The following is an 18625-nucleotide window of genomic DNA, read 5'->3' as shown; positions in this document are numbered from 1 at the left end:
GTCCATCCACATGAGTGAATTCATCTAATAATTGTCTTTCTCCTGACTTATTTTGCTTAGCATAACTTCCCCACTTTCATAAATAGCAATATTTCATAATTCTTTAGATAGATAGATATATCTCTGTGTGTGTGTGTATCTGTGTTCTCTTTATCCAGTCATCCATCATTGGACATTTTTTTGTACATCTTGAGTATTATAAATAGTTCCAAAATAAGGACAGGAGTGTATAGATCCCTTTAATCTTTTTTTTTTTTAAATAAGTATCTACGAGTGGAATTTCTCAATCCTATGATCTATTTTTAATAATTTGAGAGGCCTCATAATGTTTTCTGTAGGAATTGGACTAGTTTACATTCCCACCAACAGTATATGAGGGCTCCTTTTTCTTCACATCTTCAGTAACACTTGCTGCCTCTAGTGTTTTTCATATGGGCTGTTCTTACGGGTATAGGATGGCATTTCACTGTGGTTTCTGTGCAAGTGAAAATAAACTTTTTTTTTTTTCATTTGTCTTTTGGACATCTGACTGTCTTTTATAGATAGATGTCTGTTTAGCTATTCTGCCTATTTTTATTGAATTTTTTTTGTAGAGTTGTATGACTTTATAGAAGAGGAAAGTAACCCAGTCAAATGTATTGTGTGTACATATTTTCTCACATTCCATAGGATGTCCTTTAGTGACCAAATAATATGGCTATATTGCTAAATAGATTTTTTTTCTGTTTACATGTTATCCACAAATTTTACAATCTTAAGAAAAAATAGCTTAGAATTACTTTTAAAGTAATTTAGAATAATATACAATAATTTGTATATGTTTATGTCATGCATATGAAAAATTCATAGCACAATTTAATCCTGTTTTTAATCTTTTGTCATTATTTTTAATGATGTAATACAGCATTTGAACAACTTTTAAATTTAAATTTGAGACTAAAATAATTCCAGATATTGACAATAAGTTCATTTATATTGAAATTTCATTGTTGTAGGCTTTGAGTGTTTTGCTTTGCTTTTGAAATGTCTTTGTTTTACAATAGGGTGTAAGGTTATATTGCCGTCTACATAGTCTCTTTACTCCAGTGATAAGGTAAGTTTGAGAAATCTAAGTGGAAATGTTTAATTATCTTACTAGTTGAATAGTATTCAGTTATTTTAGTTTTCTTCTAAAAATGAAAATTTTGCACTTGATCATTTTAAATAAATATATAGCTTAAAATATTTACATTTTTCTGAGGCTCTAACTATAGTTTTGCTCTTTTGATTTTAATTTGTAAAAGTATTTCCCACTAATTCACAGTAAAGCATATGCTTGTTAAAGTAATAATACATATTAATTAATATTTAATTAGTTAACTGGAAGAGGATTTGAAAAATATATATTATAATTACTTACATACTACTTTTTTGTTTAGTCAAGCTTTGATTGTGCATCTGATTCCAAAATATTTTCTTCTAGTAGTCTTTACTCCAAGATTAGATTTGCTCTTGAAAATAAAGATTATATTAGCATTACTAAATATAATCTTATTATCTACTATGCTTTTCCTTCTGAAGAGATAGACCTGTTTCCTTTTAAGTGTAATCAAGATTCATTATCAGTGTATCTCTTATAGAGAGTAGAAAATTTTGAAACTTGCGATGTGATTTTTCAGGAATATTATTGTCTTTCATCATATATATTGATATACACTAACAGATAACATGTTAAACTAAATTCAATGACCAGCTATCATTTTGAGTTTATTAAGTAAATCATATAAAAAAAGGATGTATTATTTCCAAAATAGAGACATTTTTCAGCTTTGGCTGTAGAATCTAAATGTTTGATGTACAGTTTTTTTGTTTGTTTATTTTTCATTTGGTTTTCAGTTATAAGGAAATAGACAGTTTTTTTTTTTAAAAAAAATGATGCCCAATATTACTACCTAAATGTTTTGTTATGCTCTATAACTAGTAAACACATTGCAGATCCTAGAGGGGAAAAAAGGTTCTTACTTATTACTCCTGAAAGTACCATGTCTACTTTCACAAACTGGTATCACAAAATACACTTTCTGTTATGCTCAGAATACAGACACCCTACAAACTTACGGGAAGAAACAGCTACTTAATAACCACTGGATAATAGATACTTAATTGTTACTATGTTAACAGAAAACATTAATGATTTAATTTTCCATGTCACATATGTATGCAGACTTCATATGTGAGATACTGTGTTCTGAAATATGTTTTATTTATATGGAATTTCTTCTCAAGAAAGTTAATGGTGAGAACTTTTAAGAAGGAATTGTTCTTTAGCTAGAAATGACAATGTTTAGGAATTGTCAATGGAATTTATCAGAAACAAGTCATAAAACAGATGGAGTATATGATAGTCATGCTTTTAATATACATGAATTCAGTTTACAAAAAGAAAAATTCTTTGGTGAGGAATCCACTGACTCACATTTGATCTGTAATAGACTACTACTTTACTTCTTATTCATGCTGATGAGAACCAAGATAAAATAAATAGTGAAGTAATAGAAACATGGAAATAAAATTTAAAAGACTAAAAAAATTTGGTAATGTCTGGCTAGTCTAATGCATTTATGGAAATCAAGGAAATGGTATAAAGATTAATTGTAAGTTATGGACAGAGTAGAGAACTATGCAAGTGGCTCTTCTCGGAAGGTCACTGGAAATCTGAGGTGAAGAGACAGTTAATGTCCTTGGTTCCCTGGGGATGTGGAATTGCTGTGTTCATTCTCTGATCAGAGAAAATTAATGACAAGGTTCTCAGTATGTCTATTTCAGGATAGGCCATTAGAGCCAAGCTTAAGGAATTATCCTTCAGTACTGTCCGGCCTTCCCAGAGAATTCAAGAGCAGAAATAAAAAGGGTTGCCCTGTTCTTAGTTTTGAGAAATACTTTAATGGCTACTGTCTTAAATGGAAACTGATTTAAAGGAAAGAAATATTAATTTATATCAAGATATTATATTTCTTGATACGTTATTGCTAGATCTTCTACTTTTTAATCTTCTATTAAAAAGTAAAAGAAAATAATTTGATATCCTTGAGGATCTCTTCGTATAAGTTGATGGAGTTTTCAGGGGTTGTAACACTCCTTGTCAACCTCTTTTATTTACACATAATTTGGACTGTTGATACAGATTACAGTGAATAAACTTTTCTGCTATGTATTGATATTAAGTGATATATTTCCCTATCCTTCTGATCCTCTTGCTTAGTGTGTTTTTGTTTTTGTTTTTGTTTTTGTTTTTTAAATAGAGATAAGGATTACCACTTAAGGACCTACAAATCTGTGGTGATGGCCAACAAACTGATAGATTGGTTAATTGCACAGGTAATTGTGGTCATTGCTTTTCAAACTTTGAACATGTGATTTAGGGTTTATTTTGTTTTGTTTTTTAAGTTTCTGAGTACAGAAACAGCACAGTGAAATAAGGTTACCAAGTTTGCATAACTATTGAGAATAAACATAGTCTGACTTGAGAGTCTTGAAAGGTAACTTTCTATATTTTATTAAAGAGAAAAGTGTGCCATTTTAAAAATACCAACTGAAATCCATCAAAAAACTAAGCACAATTTGAATATAACTGCAGAGAGGGCAATGTGCATATACTAAAATTTGTACATGTTAAGTTCACTAATTTGTTTTTAAGATTCTGCTTGATAGTCCTAACAAGTTACCCTAATTTTCCTGTACCTTTCTTTTGTTCTAATTGTGTTTTGATAGTGTGAGTTTTAATGCCCATCTGCATGTATTTTAAATAGGAAGGTACTGAATTTGTTGTTTTTGTTCTGCTTCTCAGAATATAGGAACTGATAGCTGATGCTGATCAAGGTATTTAGCCCATCATAACAGATAATAAAATACAATTAAAATTTTTTTATCATGTTAGTAAGTTAATCAAATATTTTCCACTTAATAAAGAAGCCAAGAAAACTGATATCACTATGAGGAACTTTATATTGAAGGGGAGGAAATATTACTTGCTTGAAATGTTATTATGCTTGGATATTTGAGTCAATTACATAAGCAGTTTCCCTTTTGTATTAACTAAAGTGCTCTACTTCCTTTGTTACAAGTGGATTGTGGCATTTGATACATAATCATAAAAATATTTCTTTTTTATTTTTTATGTTTATGTTTAATTTGCATTTGATATGCATACACACCATGAACTTTGAGATTTTTATTACCTAGCATTAATTGCTAGGCTTTCCTATATTTTACAGAATTTAAAGTTAGTCTATTTAGAGATTAAAATTTTAAAATAAACCAAAAAATTTAGCTACAGCCCTACTTCCTACACTGGTAAATTTATTTGTTTCAGAATCTTACAGCATGGGAACTTCACATAGAAATTAAGGACTTGTATCTATTTTAATTTTGTTGGAGAACTGAAAAAAATTCATTTGAAACAAGAGGTGATACTGAGTAGATATTTAAAGTTTGACTCAGAAAGTGAATTATAAACATGTGTTTTTTCCTTTTCAACATTTTCACTTCTCAAATGTGAGCATTAAAAATAATAAATTAAGTTGGTCAAGTAATGAATCAGTTTGAAATTACTTAGTTTATTTATTTTTTTTTGGTTTTCTTACTGGCCTGGAAGCCATGTCTCTAGAAATTACCTGTACAGAAACTGTACTGGATTGGGACTCAAGCAGCCTGGTTTTTGACAGTTCTGCTGACTAGTGGCTATGCAAATTTGTTCAAGGCGCTTATTCTCTCTGTATTTTCACAACTGTTTACTATTTTACTATTTACTGGAATGGCTATACATGTCATTCCCTGTCATTTAGGCTTTGCAGTTTGATAATACAACACATATCTAAATTGTTGATGAACAGTTGTCATGTTCTTTCTGGCTATATGGCATAATTTAATATTTGCACATATTGTGAAATGATCTCCACATTAAGTCTAGTCAACATGTATCACCATACATAGTTGGATTTCTTTTTCCTTGTAATAAGAACTTTTAAGATTTACTCTCATAGCAACTTTCAAATCTGCTGTACCATCTTAATTATTCACATAATGTTGTACACTACTTTCTCAGGACTTATTTATTTTACAACTAAAGTTTATATCTTTTGACCCCATTCATCCATTTTGTCCACTACCCAACCCCTGCCTTTGGCAACCACCTATCTGTTCTCTGCATCTATGAAGTCAATGAAATGTCAGTCATTATTAAACAAACCCTATTGTAAATTTAACATTTAAGCAAATGCTTTGATGATTAAAATAAAACAAACAAATGAAACAGGAAGCAGGCGTGATTTCTGCCTCCAAGGGACTGTTAGTTTCTTGGACTAACTTTTACATATCCTTAAGAGGCTGCTTCACAATCATATCTCCACAGAAACTTTGCCATGCCCTCCAGCCTGGGCTCAGGATCTCTTGTGGCCTCAGTGCCTTGGGTATATTTACCATAGTACCATGTTTTGCAATCATTCAAAAATGCTTGTTCTGTTTGCTATGCAAGGAGATATTTAACCTTTGTGTCAATATCTAGAGCAATAGCTAATTGAGAAGTTTGACTAAACTGGATTATGGTAATTATATATTGCATTTTTAATCTTTCACTGGATTTAATTTACTTGCATAGTGAAGTGTTTTCTGTTTCTTGTTTTACTGTATTATTTCAGCAGCTGGCACATTGTGGGAACCAAACATAAATATCTCAAGTAAATGTATCAAAGTTACTTAAAAGCTAGCTTTATAACAGAGCACAGATGCTTTCTTTGAAATCATAGAATATTAAGTGCTTTGGTAATTAATAGGCACTGTTAATGAAAATTAGAGCTGTCACAGCATGAAGTAGAACTTGTCTTGGTACCTGATATAATTTAAATGGATGACAGGTACAGAGAATGGAATTGTTGGTATGAGTGATTATATTTTTGAGGCCACGGATAAAAATAAACACATAGATTTCAAGAAACAGTAGGGGGCCAACTTGACTTACATGAAATATAGCAATATTTAGCAGGTGAAAAAGCTAGAGAAGTAGAATGAAGCCATGGTATGGAAGTTCTTAAAAGCCTAATGGAACTTTTAATATCTTTTGGTTATGAAAAAAGGAGACTATCTAAAATTTGGAACATGAAATTCCTGTAAAATAAAGTTTGATTCTGGGCCCGCCCTGGTGGCGCAGTGGGTTAAAGCACAAAGAAGCTTAAGCCAATTCTGCATGAGTTCGATCCCCCCCTGCCCTGGAGGAGATCCACATGTCAGCGGCAGACCTCTCCTGACCCGCCCGCTGCTCCCCTCAGCAGTGTACTTCATCACTCTGCCTGTTCTGCAACCCACTCTGTCTCTGGTGAATCCTCTCCCTCCGCATCTCTGGCCTGTACCCCAGTTCTGTACGAATAAATAAATAAATCTTACAAAAAAAAAGTTTGATTCTGTAGCAGCACATACATTGGAAAAAGTTCAGAAAAAAAAAAAAAACTAGGATAACCTAGAAGATGAATAACACTAGACTGTGGTGTAAACATGGAAAAGTTATAAAAGCCATGTAAAAGAACAAATAGATTTGGTAGAGTATCTTGTGATAATAACAGGACTAGGAAAAATTACAATAATATTTTAGAAAACACAGGTTAAGTGGTAAAACCTGTAAGGTTATATACACTCACACATATACATCTACATATGTGTATATGCATATTTATATAAATAAGATATATGCTTTCCAAATAGGAAAGACTGCCTTAGAGTTGGTTTTAGGTTTTAGTTGTTTGATCTGATTATTTTCTCAGCAAAAAAGTGGGAGAGAAAGTAGCATTTGTTGGGTCAGCCTATTTGCTTTTAGGGTCTTACAAATCAGTATAGATTAATAGGTTTTTTTTACAAGTCCTAACAGAATAAAGTTATTTGGTGGAAGGAAAGTGATAGCAGACATTACAGAGAATGATTATTATTTTGCTTTATATAGTGTTTTTTCAATATAGGACATTTCATTGATGCATAATTGGAATACAAGGTTAAAATGTAAGAGAACAGGATCATTTATAAACTTAGAAATCTTAGTAACATTCCCATGTTTAGTAAAGTACAGTTTTTCTCAAGAAATACTAAACTTTGTTTTACACTTAATGCCAAAAGGTGTTTTCATTATCAAGCAAATGTTTTATAACAATTAGAAGTGTCATAAGTTTATGACAGCACTGTAGGTGATAATATAGGAATAACTTTGTCAGTATTGTACTGAGTGTGTCAAATGTATTAATAGCAAAGCCACAACAAAGCCTCCAGTTACCTTTAAACACAGTGTTTTTGTGTTTAATAGGGGGATTGCCGCACCAGGGAAGAGGCAATGATATTTGGCATTGGACTCTGTGACAATGGATTTATGCACCATGGTAAGGAATTTTTTTCTGGAAATACACAGATACATTTCATGTTTTGTTTTTCTGAAGTCCTGAGAGATGACCAACAAGACTGTGTCCATGCTGGCTTACCACATCTGCATTCAGTTGCCCTGTTGTGCCATTCCTGTGATGGTAGATAATTACTATTATAATTACTATTATCTACCAGTTGCCATGACTTCTACTTTTCTAGACTTCACTGATACAGCAGAGCTTTAGTTAGAAGCTTAAAAAAAAAAAATGACTTGTATACCCCCTTAAAACTATTGTATATCAGACTTTTTAAAAATTCCGTTATGTATCAGCCTGCTTAAGTGAGGGTATATATGATTGAATATTTGTTGTGTAGGAAAAGTGCTCTCAAAATTATGTCAGAAAAAATTATAAATCTCCGAAAAATACCTGTTTCTTTTTGGTCCCAATTGAAGATTTTCTTGTTTGTTTGATGAATTGATCCCCTTAATTTTCTAAAAATAAGTGACTTCATTTTCCCCTCTCTCATATCACCTTACAGATGTCATAAATCCAAAAGTCTTTTTTAGTAGTAATAAACATATCTTTATCAATATTTATTTGAGCATCTGTACCTGTTTTCAGTTATTTTCAGAAGACTTACCTTTTTATGGAAAAGGAAGCAGAGACAATAATTTTGAGAGCATTCTTGGTTATATCGTCCTTGGGAATTCCATTATGTTAAGCTATATGTAGAGCACTATGTGAGCCGTGGTGAGAGAAACAACAGTTCTTGAAGAGCAAACTAAAGTGTAGAATCCTTATAGTAATTAAGACTGTAAGATCAAATTGACCATCTTCAGAAATTTTCACTGTGTTTACCTTTAAGCTAATGTATTATGGCATAATAATTTATTCTAAACATTTCTGTTAAAATACCAAGTAAAAAACAACATTTCCCAGGCCTCCCGGGTGTCCTAGAGGAAGTCTCAGTGCTACCACAGCACAGCCTGTGTTCCATCCCTGGCCAGGAAGAAGACCCACACATGGCACAGCTGAGTTCTCCTGTCTTGCCCACTGCTCCCCTTACTAGTATATTTCAGAAAATCTGTGTGTGGTGAATCCTGTCACTTCCCCCCCACCCCCACTCCTGCCCTACACCCCAGTTCTTCTATGCAAAAATAAATAATTAAAATCTTAAACAAAAAAATAACAACAGAAATTATTTCCCATACACATCACTGTCAGTAAAGCAAATCAGCTCAATTTAAGCTCGACTTCATTGATTCCTCTGTCCTTCATTTTAAGTAAATTGGTTAGTGGAAGATAACAGTGGCAGCAAAAACACTATGTGAATTTTAGGAAATGTCTTAGGTCATATAGGCGAGACCTAATTCAATCTGAGCTTTGTTCTCATTTCTATTTTTAGCTATGACTTATGTTGCTTTTTAATTTGTAATTGTTAGTTTGCTAACTCAGGTTACTGGGCATTCTTTTATCCAAAGATCAATATATACAAACGTCAACAAGATTTGTTGGAACTGTACAAGATTTGTTGGGACTGTAAAAATAAAACTGCAATAAGATTGCTATCATTTTTGATGGGTACTATCTGCCAAATATTTTATTACTTCATTTTAGTTTTATATGACATGATTAAGAAGTCCATTGCCCCTGTTTTACAGACGGGGAAACTGAAGTTCAAAGAATTTAAGTAACTTTCCCACAGTTACAACCAGTGCCAGACCTGGAATTTAGATTCAGGTCTGTCTTATCATAAAGCCTAACATTCTACTGTGCTGTGGCACCTCTGTCTTCTCTTTCACTCTCTGGCTCAGTGACTCAACCTGCCCCAGTAATTTCTCTCCAGGTACAAAGGGTGATAAATAAAGAGCAGAAATTTCCAAGTACATAATCCTTATGTCATCAGGGTAGGTCAGGAATCTTACGGAATTTGGAGTAAAATATTAATGTTTAGAAAAAGGACGAAAAATCCTGACCTTTGCAAAAAATAGTGTCATTTGCTAGTAATTTTCTTAAACAGAAATGAACTAAGAATTAGTGGAAACTGAGGTCACAATTTATCCAGAAGATTTACTTCTGATTTGAAGTGTTAGAGTAAAAGTGACCGTAGAGCAAGTTGCAAGATGGAACTCATCAGTTGCATACTCATCAGAGCAAGATGGAACTCATCTGATTTTCCCAACACTGAGCAGGATATTAAAATCAGATGTGGCCCTCCCGGTGGTACAAAGGGTTAGGATGCAGCACTGCAAGCTAGCAGCAGCTGCTTCAGAGTGAGTTCAATCCCCGGCCCTGGAGGTGACCCACATGGCATCACAGACCTCTCCTGTCTCTCCTACTGCTCCCCTTAGCAGTGTACTTTGTCGATCAGCCTGCTCTGCTCTCCCCACTCTGTCTCTGGTGAATCCTCTCACTATCCCTGAATATACCCCTGAATGAATATATATTTTCAATACAGATTCGGGAAACTGTAGGTTTTTATGTTTTTGATTCCATACATTTTCTGATTCAATATAATCTTTTTTTGAAATTTGGATTTTTTATCTGGAAAGTGACAGTTTAAGTATAAAAAAGCCAACATTGAAAAAAATGCTTCATAAAAATTCAAGAACTTTTAGGGAACAGTAATGGAAAAGCTCAAAACTATGAAAAGAAATAGAAACATAACACAGGCATATTTGAAATGTAAATTGTTCTAGGAATATAAAATTTTTAAAAATTCCTTTCTTTAAACTAGCTTACAGTTTGAAGATAATGTGGGATAGTCTTTACTACTTGTATATTAATTGTCTTATTACTTATATATTTTAATTAACTAATTTATTGGAGGTAACATTGGTTTATATCACTCTGTGATTCAGAGAATGAGGTTCACACCTCCTCATGTGTGCATCATGATACCCCACACATCCCAATAGAAGTAACAAATTAAAGTTGTGAGATAGGTATTGACTTACTGAATAACTATTGGTATGAAAAAATGAGTTTTATTTTTGACCTAATTGAAATAATCTGAATTTCTCTGTTTCTGTAGTCCTTGAAAAGAGTGAATTCAAAGATGAGCCCCTCCTTTTCCGGTTTTTTGCGGATGAGGAAATGGAAGGTTCAAATATGAAACATCGACTTATGAAACATGATTTAAAAGTTGTGGAAAATGTCATAGCTAAATCATTATTGGTATGTTTATTAATATGTTATGTATAAATTTTCTTCCTGAATAGACATTAGCAGGACATTGCAAAAACACATCTAATGCTGTATATTATTTCATCCTGTTCAATTTGTAACTTTTTTTTATAGGTGCTTTACTGATAATGTCAATATTTTGCTTTTCAGATTAAATCCAATGAGGGCAGCTATGGTTTTGGTTTAGAAGACAAAAATAAAGTTCCAATAATAAAGTTGGTAGAAAAGGGGTCTAATGCTGAGGTAAAAATAAATTAACATTTTAATTTAAATTTGTACTCATTGACATGCAAATATAGTAATTCTAAACAAATTGAAATTGATCTTCTAATATCTCTATTAAAAATAATATTTCTGAATAATCTTTCTCTAAAGTTTTTTCTAGTGCCATTTGATTTTCTGACAGGTGATCCCAAGTCTGAGTGTTCAGGATAGTTGTGGAGAGGTACTGTAGAGATCTGTAGCATTGAACTTCTTGACCTTCTATGCAGTGAACTTTGTCATTCTGTGTCCCTCAGACTTCCTTGTAACTGCTTCCAGCCTGGAAGCCTGTGGACACTGCATATCCTGAGACTATTTTTTTTTATGTCAGATATTTTACTAAATCAAAGGCTGTGTCTTTCAGTTTCCTATCATTTTTTACTGTCTTTTATTTAAATACCACTTCCATAAGCAGAGTAGGTGCTTTGATTATTTTCTCGTTGAGTTACTGCTGGTTGGTGTTCTCTCATCTCTGCAGACTTTTAGACAAAGGACTCTCTAGATCATTCATTCATAAATATTTATTTAGTACTTATATGCTGGATTGTGTTCTACGATCTATTAACATACCTATGAACAAAGTAGACAGAATTTCCTGTCCCTATGAAACCTACTTTCTGTTGTTTTATACAAAGTAATAATAGATTTAAAGTAGCCTCACCATGATCCTGGCTCATAAAAAATGCTTCATCTCTGAGCAAAGCTCTCAATGTTTAAATCTTTGTAATGTATGAGAATGAATGAGGTATGAGTTTAAAGTTTGTGGTAAACTGTTACTCATCCTTCTGTCTTATAATATTCAAGGTCCTTGTCTTTTCCTAAAACACAAATTCAAAACTAGGTCAAATATAGTAATATTATCTCACTCAGGTTTCTGTTTCTTAAAATGTCAAAGTTTATGAACCTTTCAGATTCTAGATTCCTTACTAATATATAACCTATTATTTTCTTTTTTTGTATTCTTTGTTAGATGGCTGGCATGGAAGTTGGAAAAAAGATTTTTGCTATTAATGGTGACCTAGTTTTTATGAGACCTTTCAATGAAGTGGATTGCTTTCTGAAATCATGCTTAAATAGCAGAAAACCACTAAGAGTTCTTGTGAGCACAAAACCAAGAGAGTAAGTTTTATGGCTTATGTGGGGTTTAAAATACACACACACATACATACACATAGATGAATAAAATAGAAAAGTGAACTAAGTAAATCTCTAAAATTGAACATTTCTTGTTTGAAACATTTAAATCTTACCAACATCACTAATACTGGTGTTTTTAATCTTGCCATCATCACTAATACTGGTGTTTAGACTATGGAAGAAACTACAATGCATTTTATACTAAAATACCTTCCTTCTGTAATCATATTATGTCGGCAGTAGTATTTTCTTTTGGTTGCCCAAATTTTCCTTGCCTGTGTTAGGCTGAATTTAACTTTGAGAAAGACTAATAGAATGACTGAGATTAAAGGACTTGCTCCTTATGGTCAGCTATAAGACTTTCTGGGCTATGAGTTGATCATGCACCATTTGTGATTAAATGCTCTGGGCCCTCCCCGGTGGCACAACAGGATAAAGCACAGCACTAGGAAGCTGTCTGCAACCACTGCAGCACAAGTTCGACCCTGGCCAGGGGCATGACCCACAGTGAGTGGCAGACCTCTTCTGTCTCTCCTGCTGCTTCCCTCAGCAGTGTATTTCAGTAGATCTGCCTATTATGCTCCCCACACTGTTTCTGGTGAACCCTCTCACCCACTGCACCTCTGGCATGTACCCCAGTTCTTGTGTGCATAATTAAATAAATGAAACAAATGTAATAGAGTAAAAATGAAAACAATGAATAACTATAAACCAGGGACATTTTATGGGGGTGGAGATGGGGATGGGATCAGAACTGGGGTGGGAAGAGTGCACTGGACTATGGTGATGGCACACGGGTGAATTGGTGGTGGGAAACCCATGGGGATTACAACTGAGATGAAAAATGCAATAAATGAAGAATGAAGAAGATAAATAAATAAATAGATAAATTAGCAAATAAATAAATAAATTCACTTACACAAAGCAAAATAAATAAAAGATATATATTAATGATCTTGAAGATTAGAGTAGGGTTAACCATACATAATATTATTAAGACAGACCTTGCTCAAAAAGAGTTGAGGCTCGGAATGAACTCTTTACAATTCAAAACAAATATTCAAGTTTTTCAATGAATGTGAACTCTCATAATATATAGATGCGTGTGCTGGTTCCATTTTTGTTTCATTTTCGCCAGAAAATGTACTTATTTCCTTTTCTTTTCCTTAGTCATTTTCAAGTTCATCTTTGACAGACTAGTAAGAAAATGCTATTTAAAGTCTATAGCTTTATACTAAGACTATTTAATTAAAGATGAAGGATAAATTAATTCTGTAACCTCTATCCACTAGTCTGCAGAACACTTTGTAATGTACAATCCAATTTGTAGTAATACTTTCAAGGTTCCTCTGCATGATCATTTGCATTTTTGTTATTGAATGTCTGCCTAAGAGAAGTGTGTGTGTGTGTGTGTGTGTGTGTGCGCGTGTGCATATAAATTTTATTTTTATGGAGATACCATTGATTTCAACACTATGATTTAGAGGCCTAATGCCACATCTCTTCATATGCATTAGACATCATGCCCACTGTGAGGCCATCAATAATACTTGAACATATCCATTGGGCCCCCCTCCCAACTTTTGCTTACTGCCCCTCTTTATTCTCCTAGTATCCTCAATTCTTCAGTCAAATTCCCAGGGTTTATTTTAGTTTAGTTGTGTATGGTTCCTTGTTTTGTTCTTTGTAGTCCACATAAGAGTGAAATTATCAGGTAATTTTCTTTCTCCTGACTTTTTGCACTTAATATATATTATCCAGTTCCATGTTGTAAATGGCAAGATTTTGTCTTTCTTTAGGGCTGAGCAGTATTCCACTCACCACCTCTTCTTTATCCAGCTGGCTGTTTGGGCATTTAGGTTGGCTATTTTAGATAGTGTATAGTGAGCACAGAAGTGCATATATCCTTTCAAAATAGTGGTGTTGTTTTTTTTTTTTTTTCCTTTTTTAAAATTCAGATAGAATTGGATTGGAATTGCGAGATCACATGTTAGGTCTATTATAAGTATTTTGAGAAACAGGGCCCTCCCTGGTGGTGCAGCAGGTTAAAGCACAGCACTACAAAGCTGACCATGGCCACTTCAGTGCAAGTTTGATCCCCACCCGGAGGTCACCCACATGGAATGGCAGACTTCGTGTTTCGCCCACTGCTCCCCTCAGCATTGTACTTGGTCAGTGCTTCCCACTCTGTCTGTGGTGAATCCTCTCACTGCCCCTGTATAGTTTACAATCTTATCATCAGTGTCTGAGATTTTTTTTTTTTATTTTATCTCCACATCTTCATCAACACTCTTTGATATAGGCCATTCTCAGTGGTGTGTGGTGTATCTCATTGTGGTTGCCTTGGTATTTCCATGATGATAAGAGATGATGGGCATTTTTTCATGTGCCTATTGTCCTATACGCAAACAGTGAACTAGAAAAGTAAGAAATGAGCAGTCTCATTTATCGTCACATCAAAAAGAATTAAATACCTATGAATAAATTTAACAAAGGTGAAGTGTGTTGTAGCGAAAACTGTAAGACTGTTAAATCGAAGAATAGACAAATAAATGGATAGATATTCCTTGCACGTGGATTAAAAAAATTAACACTGTTAAAATGACTCTCTTCTATGTTGATGGCACACGGGTGGTTTGATGTTGGGAAACCCACAGGGATTACAACTGAGATGGAAAAATGCACAAAATGATGTAAAAATAAACTATAAAAAATTGACCCTCTTATCAAAGTATTAGAGTCAAGGCAACCCCTATAAAAGTTTCAGTGGTATTCTTAAAAGATACAGAATGAACATTACTGACATTTATGTGGAACCGCAAAAATCTTTCAACAGTCAAAGTGGTTCTGACTAAAAAGAACAGAGGTATCACATTTTTAAGGTATATTTTCTATTCTAAATTAGGTATGTGTTTTTCTCAAGTTTTCTAGGCAGAATGTTGCTCAAATTGCTCTAACAGTGATTCCATACACTGAAAATTTGTGTTGTTTTACCTGACTTTAGACTCTAACATGCTCTTCAAGTGCTGCTGACATTTATTTCATGATTAATTCATCTTTTGGAAAATGTTAGTTGCTTGGACATCAAGGGCTATCCATCAAAATTTATTGGATTGTATTCATTAGTCTTTGCTCTTTCTTGTAATTTATTGTACTCATTTTTATTGTTATGATGTTCCCTCTTAATCTCCTGTTCTCTGCTCTTTATTGCTGCTATCTGATTTCTGTGGAGTAGCTTATCTGTTAGTGCCAATTGGACATCTGGTTCACCATTATCATTTACTCATGTTCTCCACCATCCCCTCTGCTTTTCCACATGGAGTCACTGGAAATCTCTCTCTCTTTTTTTTTTTTTTGTGGGTTTGCCTTTTGATATAGTGGTACCCCAGCATGAATAAGCTTAAACTTATCACATCTTTCATTATTTTGAGGTAGTGTTTGACAGATTTGTTCTTTAACTAGTCTTTATTCTTTAATGAAGTGCTCAACCTATAGAAATGCATAACTATGTTTCTTTTATACTGATTGTTATATAGAAATTGCACAGTACAATGATGTTGTTTGTGTAACAGTAAACTAAGGAGTAAAGATTCCATTATTAATATAATGGAAGAGCCTACGTAGTTTGCAATAGGTGCAGGGCAATTTATGAAAGGTATCTCCAGTGACATCCTGAATAGTAAGGTTTAACATCATTATCATTGTGCTAAACTCAGGCTCAGAGAATTTAAGCAGTTCATCCATGTTATCTGACTTTGAAGTAAGGAACTGAAGATTGGCAGCTAGGTTTCTCTGTCCCTTGAGCTTTCCTGACCCAAGGCTACCCTGTGTAATGACTACATTCATGGTAGGAACTCTGTTTTGGGAGGTGCCTGTTACCTGCCAGCATTTCTAGCCTGATGATTTTCATATGGTGGTTGCTCAATATGCATTTATATAAAGAAAGAATAAAAGTGTGCACAATGATTGTTCTAACCAAGTGTGGCATTTGCAATCCATCTTACCTTATTGTTCTTACTAATTGTAGGACAGTGAAAATACCAGACTCAGCCGAAGGACTAGGATTCCAGATCCGAGGATATGGCCCATCAGTTGTGCATGCAGTGGGGAGAGGTAAATAATTCATTCTTCATGATAAACATGATGTTCCTTGGATATTCCAGGATATTCCTTATTGAATAGGAATGATTAAAATGTCTGTAACTAGGTAGTTCTGGATTTTCCCAGATATATACTTACTGTATTGACTCAATGGCAGTATAGTCCTAAAACAATATGTATATTTAAAAACCTTAAATTTTTAAGGCATATTTATCTCTGTTAACAATTTTATTAAGTGAATGATGCTTCCCAGCTTCGTTTTTCTGCATGCTTGAGTTTGGTCAACGGATATAATGATTTTAAGGTTATATTTTTCTCTCAATGAAGGCTAATAATCATTTTAGTGTGTGTGTCAATAATACAAAGATGTGATTTGAGAGCTTTAAATATGTTCTATGAGCTTGATAAGCTGTAACATCATTTTCCTCTATCTACCCAGCATCTTAGTGACTAAAAACTTGTTTTTATATATTATTCCCCATTTCATAGACAAATCGTCCTCTGACATATATTTGTTATGGTTTCTAACTTCTATATTGATATTAATAATGATTTAAGGGAATGACTATTAAATTCCACATGGCTAAACAGACAAAGTAAAGAACTTCTAGAGTAAGAAATGCTGTGGTAAGCTTAAGAAGCCAAGTATTTATATAATGAGACATATATGTCTCTTACATGTCTAATAAGAGACATTGCTTTTCATTGCTAAGAAATGTAAAACATAAGGCATCTTAAACTGACCAAAAGTCATTAGGCAGGAAACTTTTGAAAGGATGAAAATAAAATTTAACAAGAACATACTCAGCAAGCCTGTATTTGATTATAAAATTACTTCCATCATTGTATATATGACAAAATTAATCTTATTCTAAAAAATTTGTCTTTTCATTCAGGCTTTAAAAATATAGGTTGATGGCCGTTCAAAGCCTTTGTAATAACTCATTAAAAATTATGAAAGGGAAATGAGATATTGATGCATCATATAACCTCTTTATTTTCACTAAACATCAAAGTAAGCCATATTATGAGTATATAAAATAACCAAAAACCTGAGTGGATCTAGTTGTACCTCTTTCCCTAATAGGCCATTTAAAGAGCAAGCTAGTATTTGGAAGTAATTTTTAAATTTAGGCTTGTGTCTTTTTTTGCAGATACTGTGCTCACCCTTTCAGATGGATACTAATGAAAAGAACTTATTCTTTAATTTCCTTTTGCACTGTGATTTTGTTACACAAAAGAAAAATTTTTTCATTAGCTTTTCCATGGCCACACTCTAGAGTTAAATTAATAGCTAAAATGTCAACTTTGGAATCTAAATTTTCAATATGCCATGTTCTGATTCTGATAATATTTTATTGTTTTGCTCTCTCTCAACTTGATAATCTTAGTTTTCAACTCAGTTGGAATCTCCAATCTTTGAATCCTTTCCTCCTTTTTTTCCCTTGGTTACTTATACCCCTCAGTCTTTACTTGCTTCTTCAACCATCCTTATTCTCAGTATTGGGTCACTCTTGTCCCTCTCACCAGCATCCATAGGGTGCCCTCCCACTAGTCTGTCAGATGTAGGCAGCTCACCTGATTTCAGCCTTGAATTAGCTTAACCACCTTCTTTGTTATTTCTCCTGAGTAACTGGAGAATACAACCATGAATATGGGATTAGTGTCATCCCAATTCACAGTCTTGTCTTTAATTAGGTATATATTTTTGCAGCAACCTTGTCCTGTGTCTCTGACCCACTCCTTCTCATAATTAACTCTGATCTTCCAAGTTGAAATGTTTTCCGAGCTCACAGACGATTTCAGTCATGAAGCCTTTTGTGCCCACATTTCTGGCTGTATCATCGCTACCAGTTTCTCCCATTCTGTCTCTTTCCCCATCTTCTTTTTTCTTCTTTTCAAGGTTAATTTCTCCATAAATGTTTGGGATCCTACCCCTACTGTCCTTTCTGCCCCTTTTTTTTTGATATTGCATTGCCAAGTATCAAACATTGTTCCAGAATTTTTATAGTTTGGCTATAAACATGCTTGGTTTTTTCCTAATAAAAATAAAACCATCTTGAACTAGAACAGCAAACACAAAATATCTCCCTATTTCTTGTTCTCTCCTGTAGATATTTTACATCTGTATTCCACCAACCTACAGCATTGTCATCACCTGAGAGCTGGTTAGAAATGCAGGCTCTCTGCCCCACCAGTAACTAGTGAGCCAGAATCTGCATTTTCATGTTATTCCCAGATCCATATGAAAGATTGAGACCTTAGTTCTAAAATCATGCTCTAATAACTTTTATTTTTGTCATGACCAAACTTCCTGAAATGCTGGTCAGTATTTTTGCCTCCCACCATTTGAATTTTAGCCCAGTATTATAGCATCTTATCCCAATTCACACCCCTGCCTGTAAACTCTGCCTTAGATGTGTTACTGTGGATTTAACTGGAAAAAAAAAAAAATACAGGGTTGATAATGCTTGTCTTTTAAAAATGTTTATTTATTTATGCATACAAGATCTGGGGTGTAGGCCAGATGTGCAGGGGGTGAGAAGATTTATTAGAGACAG

The 18625-nt window shown here is 33.6% G+C and overlaps 1 protein-coding gene across 1 annotated transcript in view; it reads left to right on the top strand.

The window, feature by feature from the left end:
* Positions 1–18625, top strand: part of PREX2 (phosphatidylinositol-3,4,5-trisphosphate-dependent Rac exchange factor 2) — a 238851-nt gene that overhangs the window by 111162 nt on the left and 109064 nt on the right. Inside the window, exons 13-19 of the mRNA XM_004679816.2 lie at positions 1044–1093; positions 3282–3357; positions 7322–7394; positions 10414–10556; positions 10716–10808; positions 11797–11945; positions 15991–16076. Of these exons, the coding sequence (XP_004679873.1) occupies positions 1044–1093; positions 3282–3357; positions 7322–7394; positions 10414–10556; positions 10716–10808; positions 11797–11945; positions 15991–16076 (670 nt within the window). The remainder of the gene's footprint in view (positions 1–1043; positions 1094–3281; positions 3358–7321; positions 7395–10413; positions 10557–10715; positions 10809–11796; positions 11946–15990; positions 16077–18625) is intronic.

Source organism: Condylura cristata, unplaced genomic scaffold (genome assembly GCF_000260355.1).
Source record: "Condylura cristata isolate star-nosed mole 26May11 unplaced genomic scaffold, ConCri1.0 scaffold00009, whole genome shotgun sequence".
Classification (NCBI taxonomy): domain Eukaryota; kingdom Metazoa; phylum Chordata; class Mammalia; order Eulipotyphla; family Talpidae; genus Condylura; species Condylura cristata.
The sequence above is the reverse complement of the archived record's forward strand: the minus strand, read 5'-3'. Positions and strand labels throughout refer to the sequence as shown.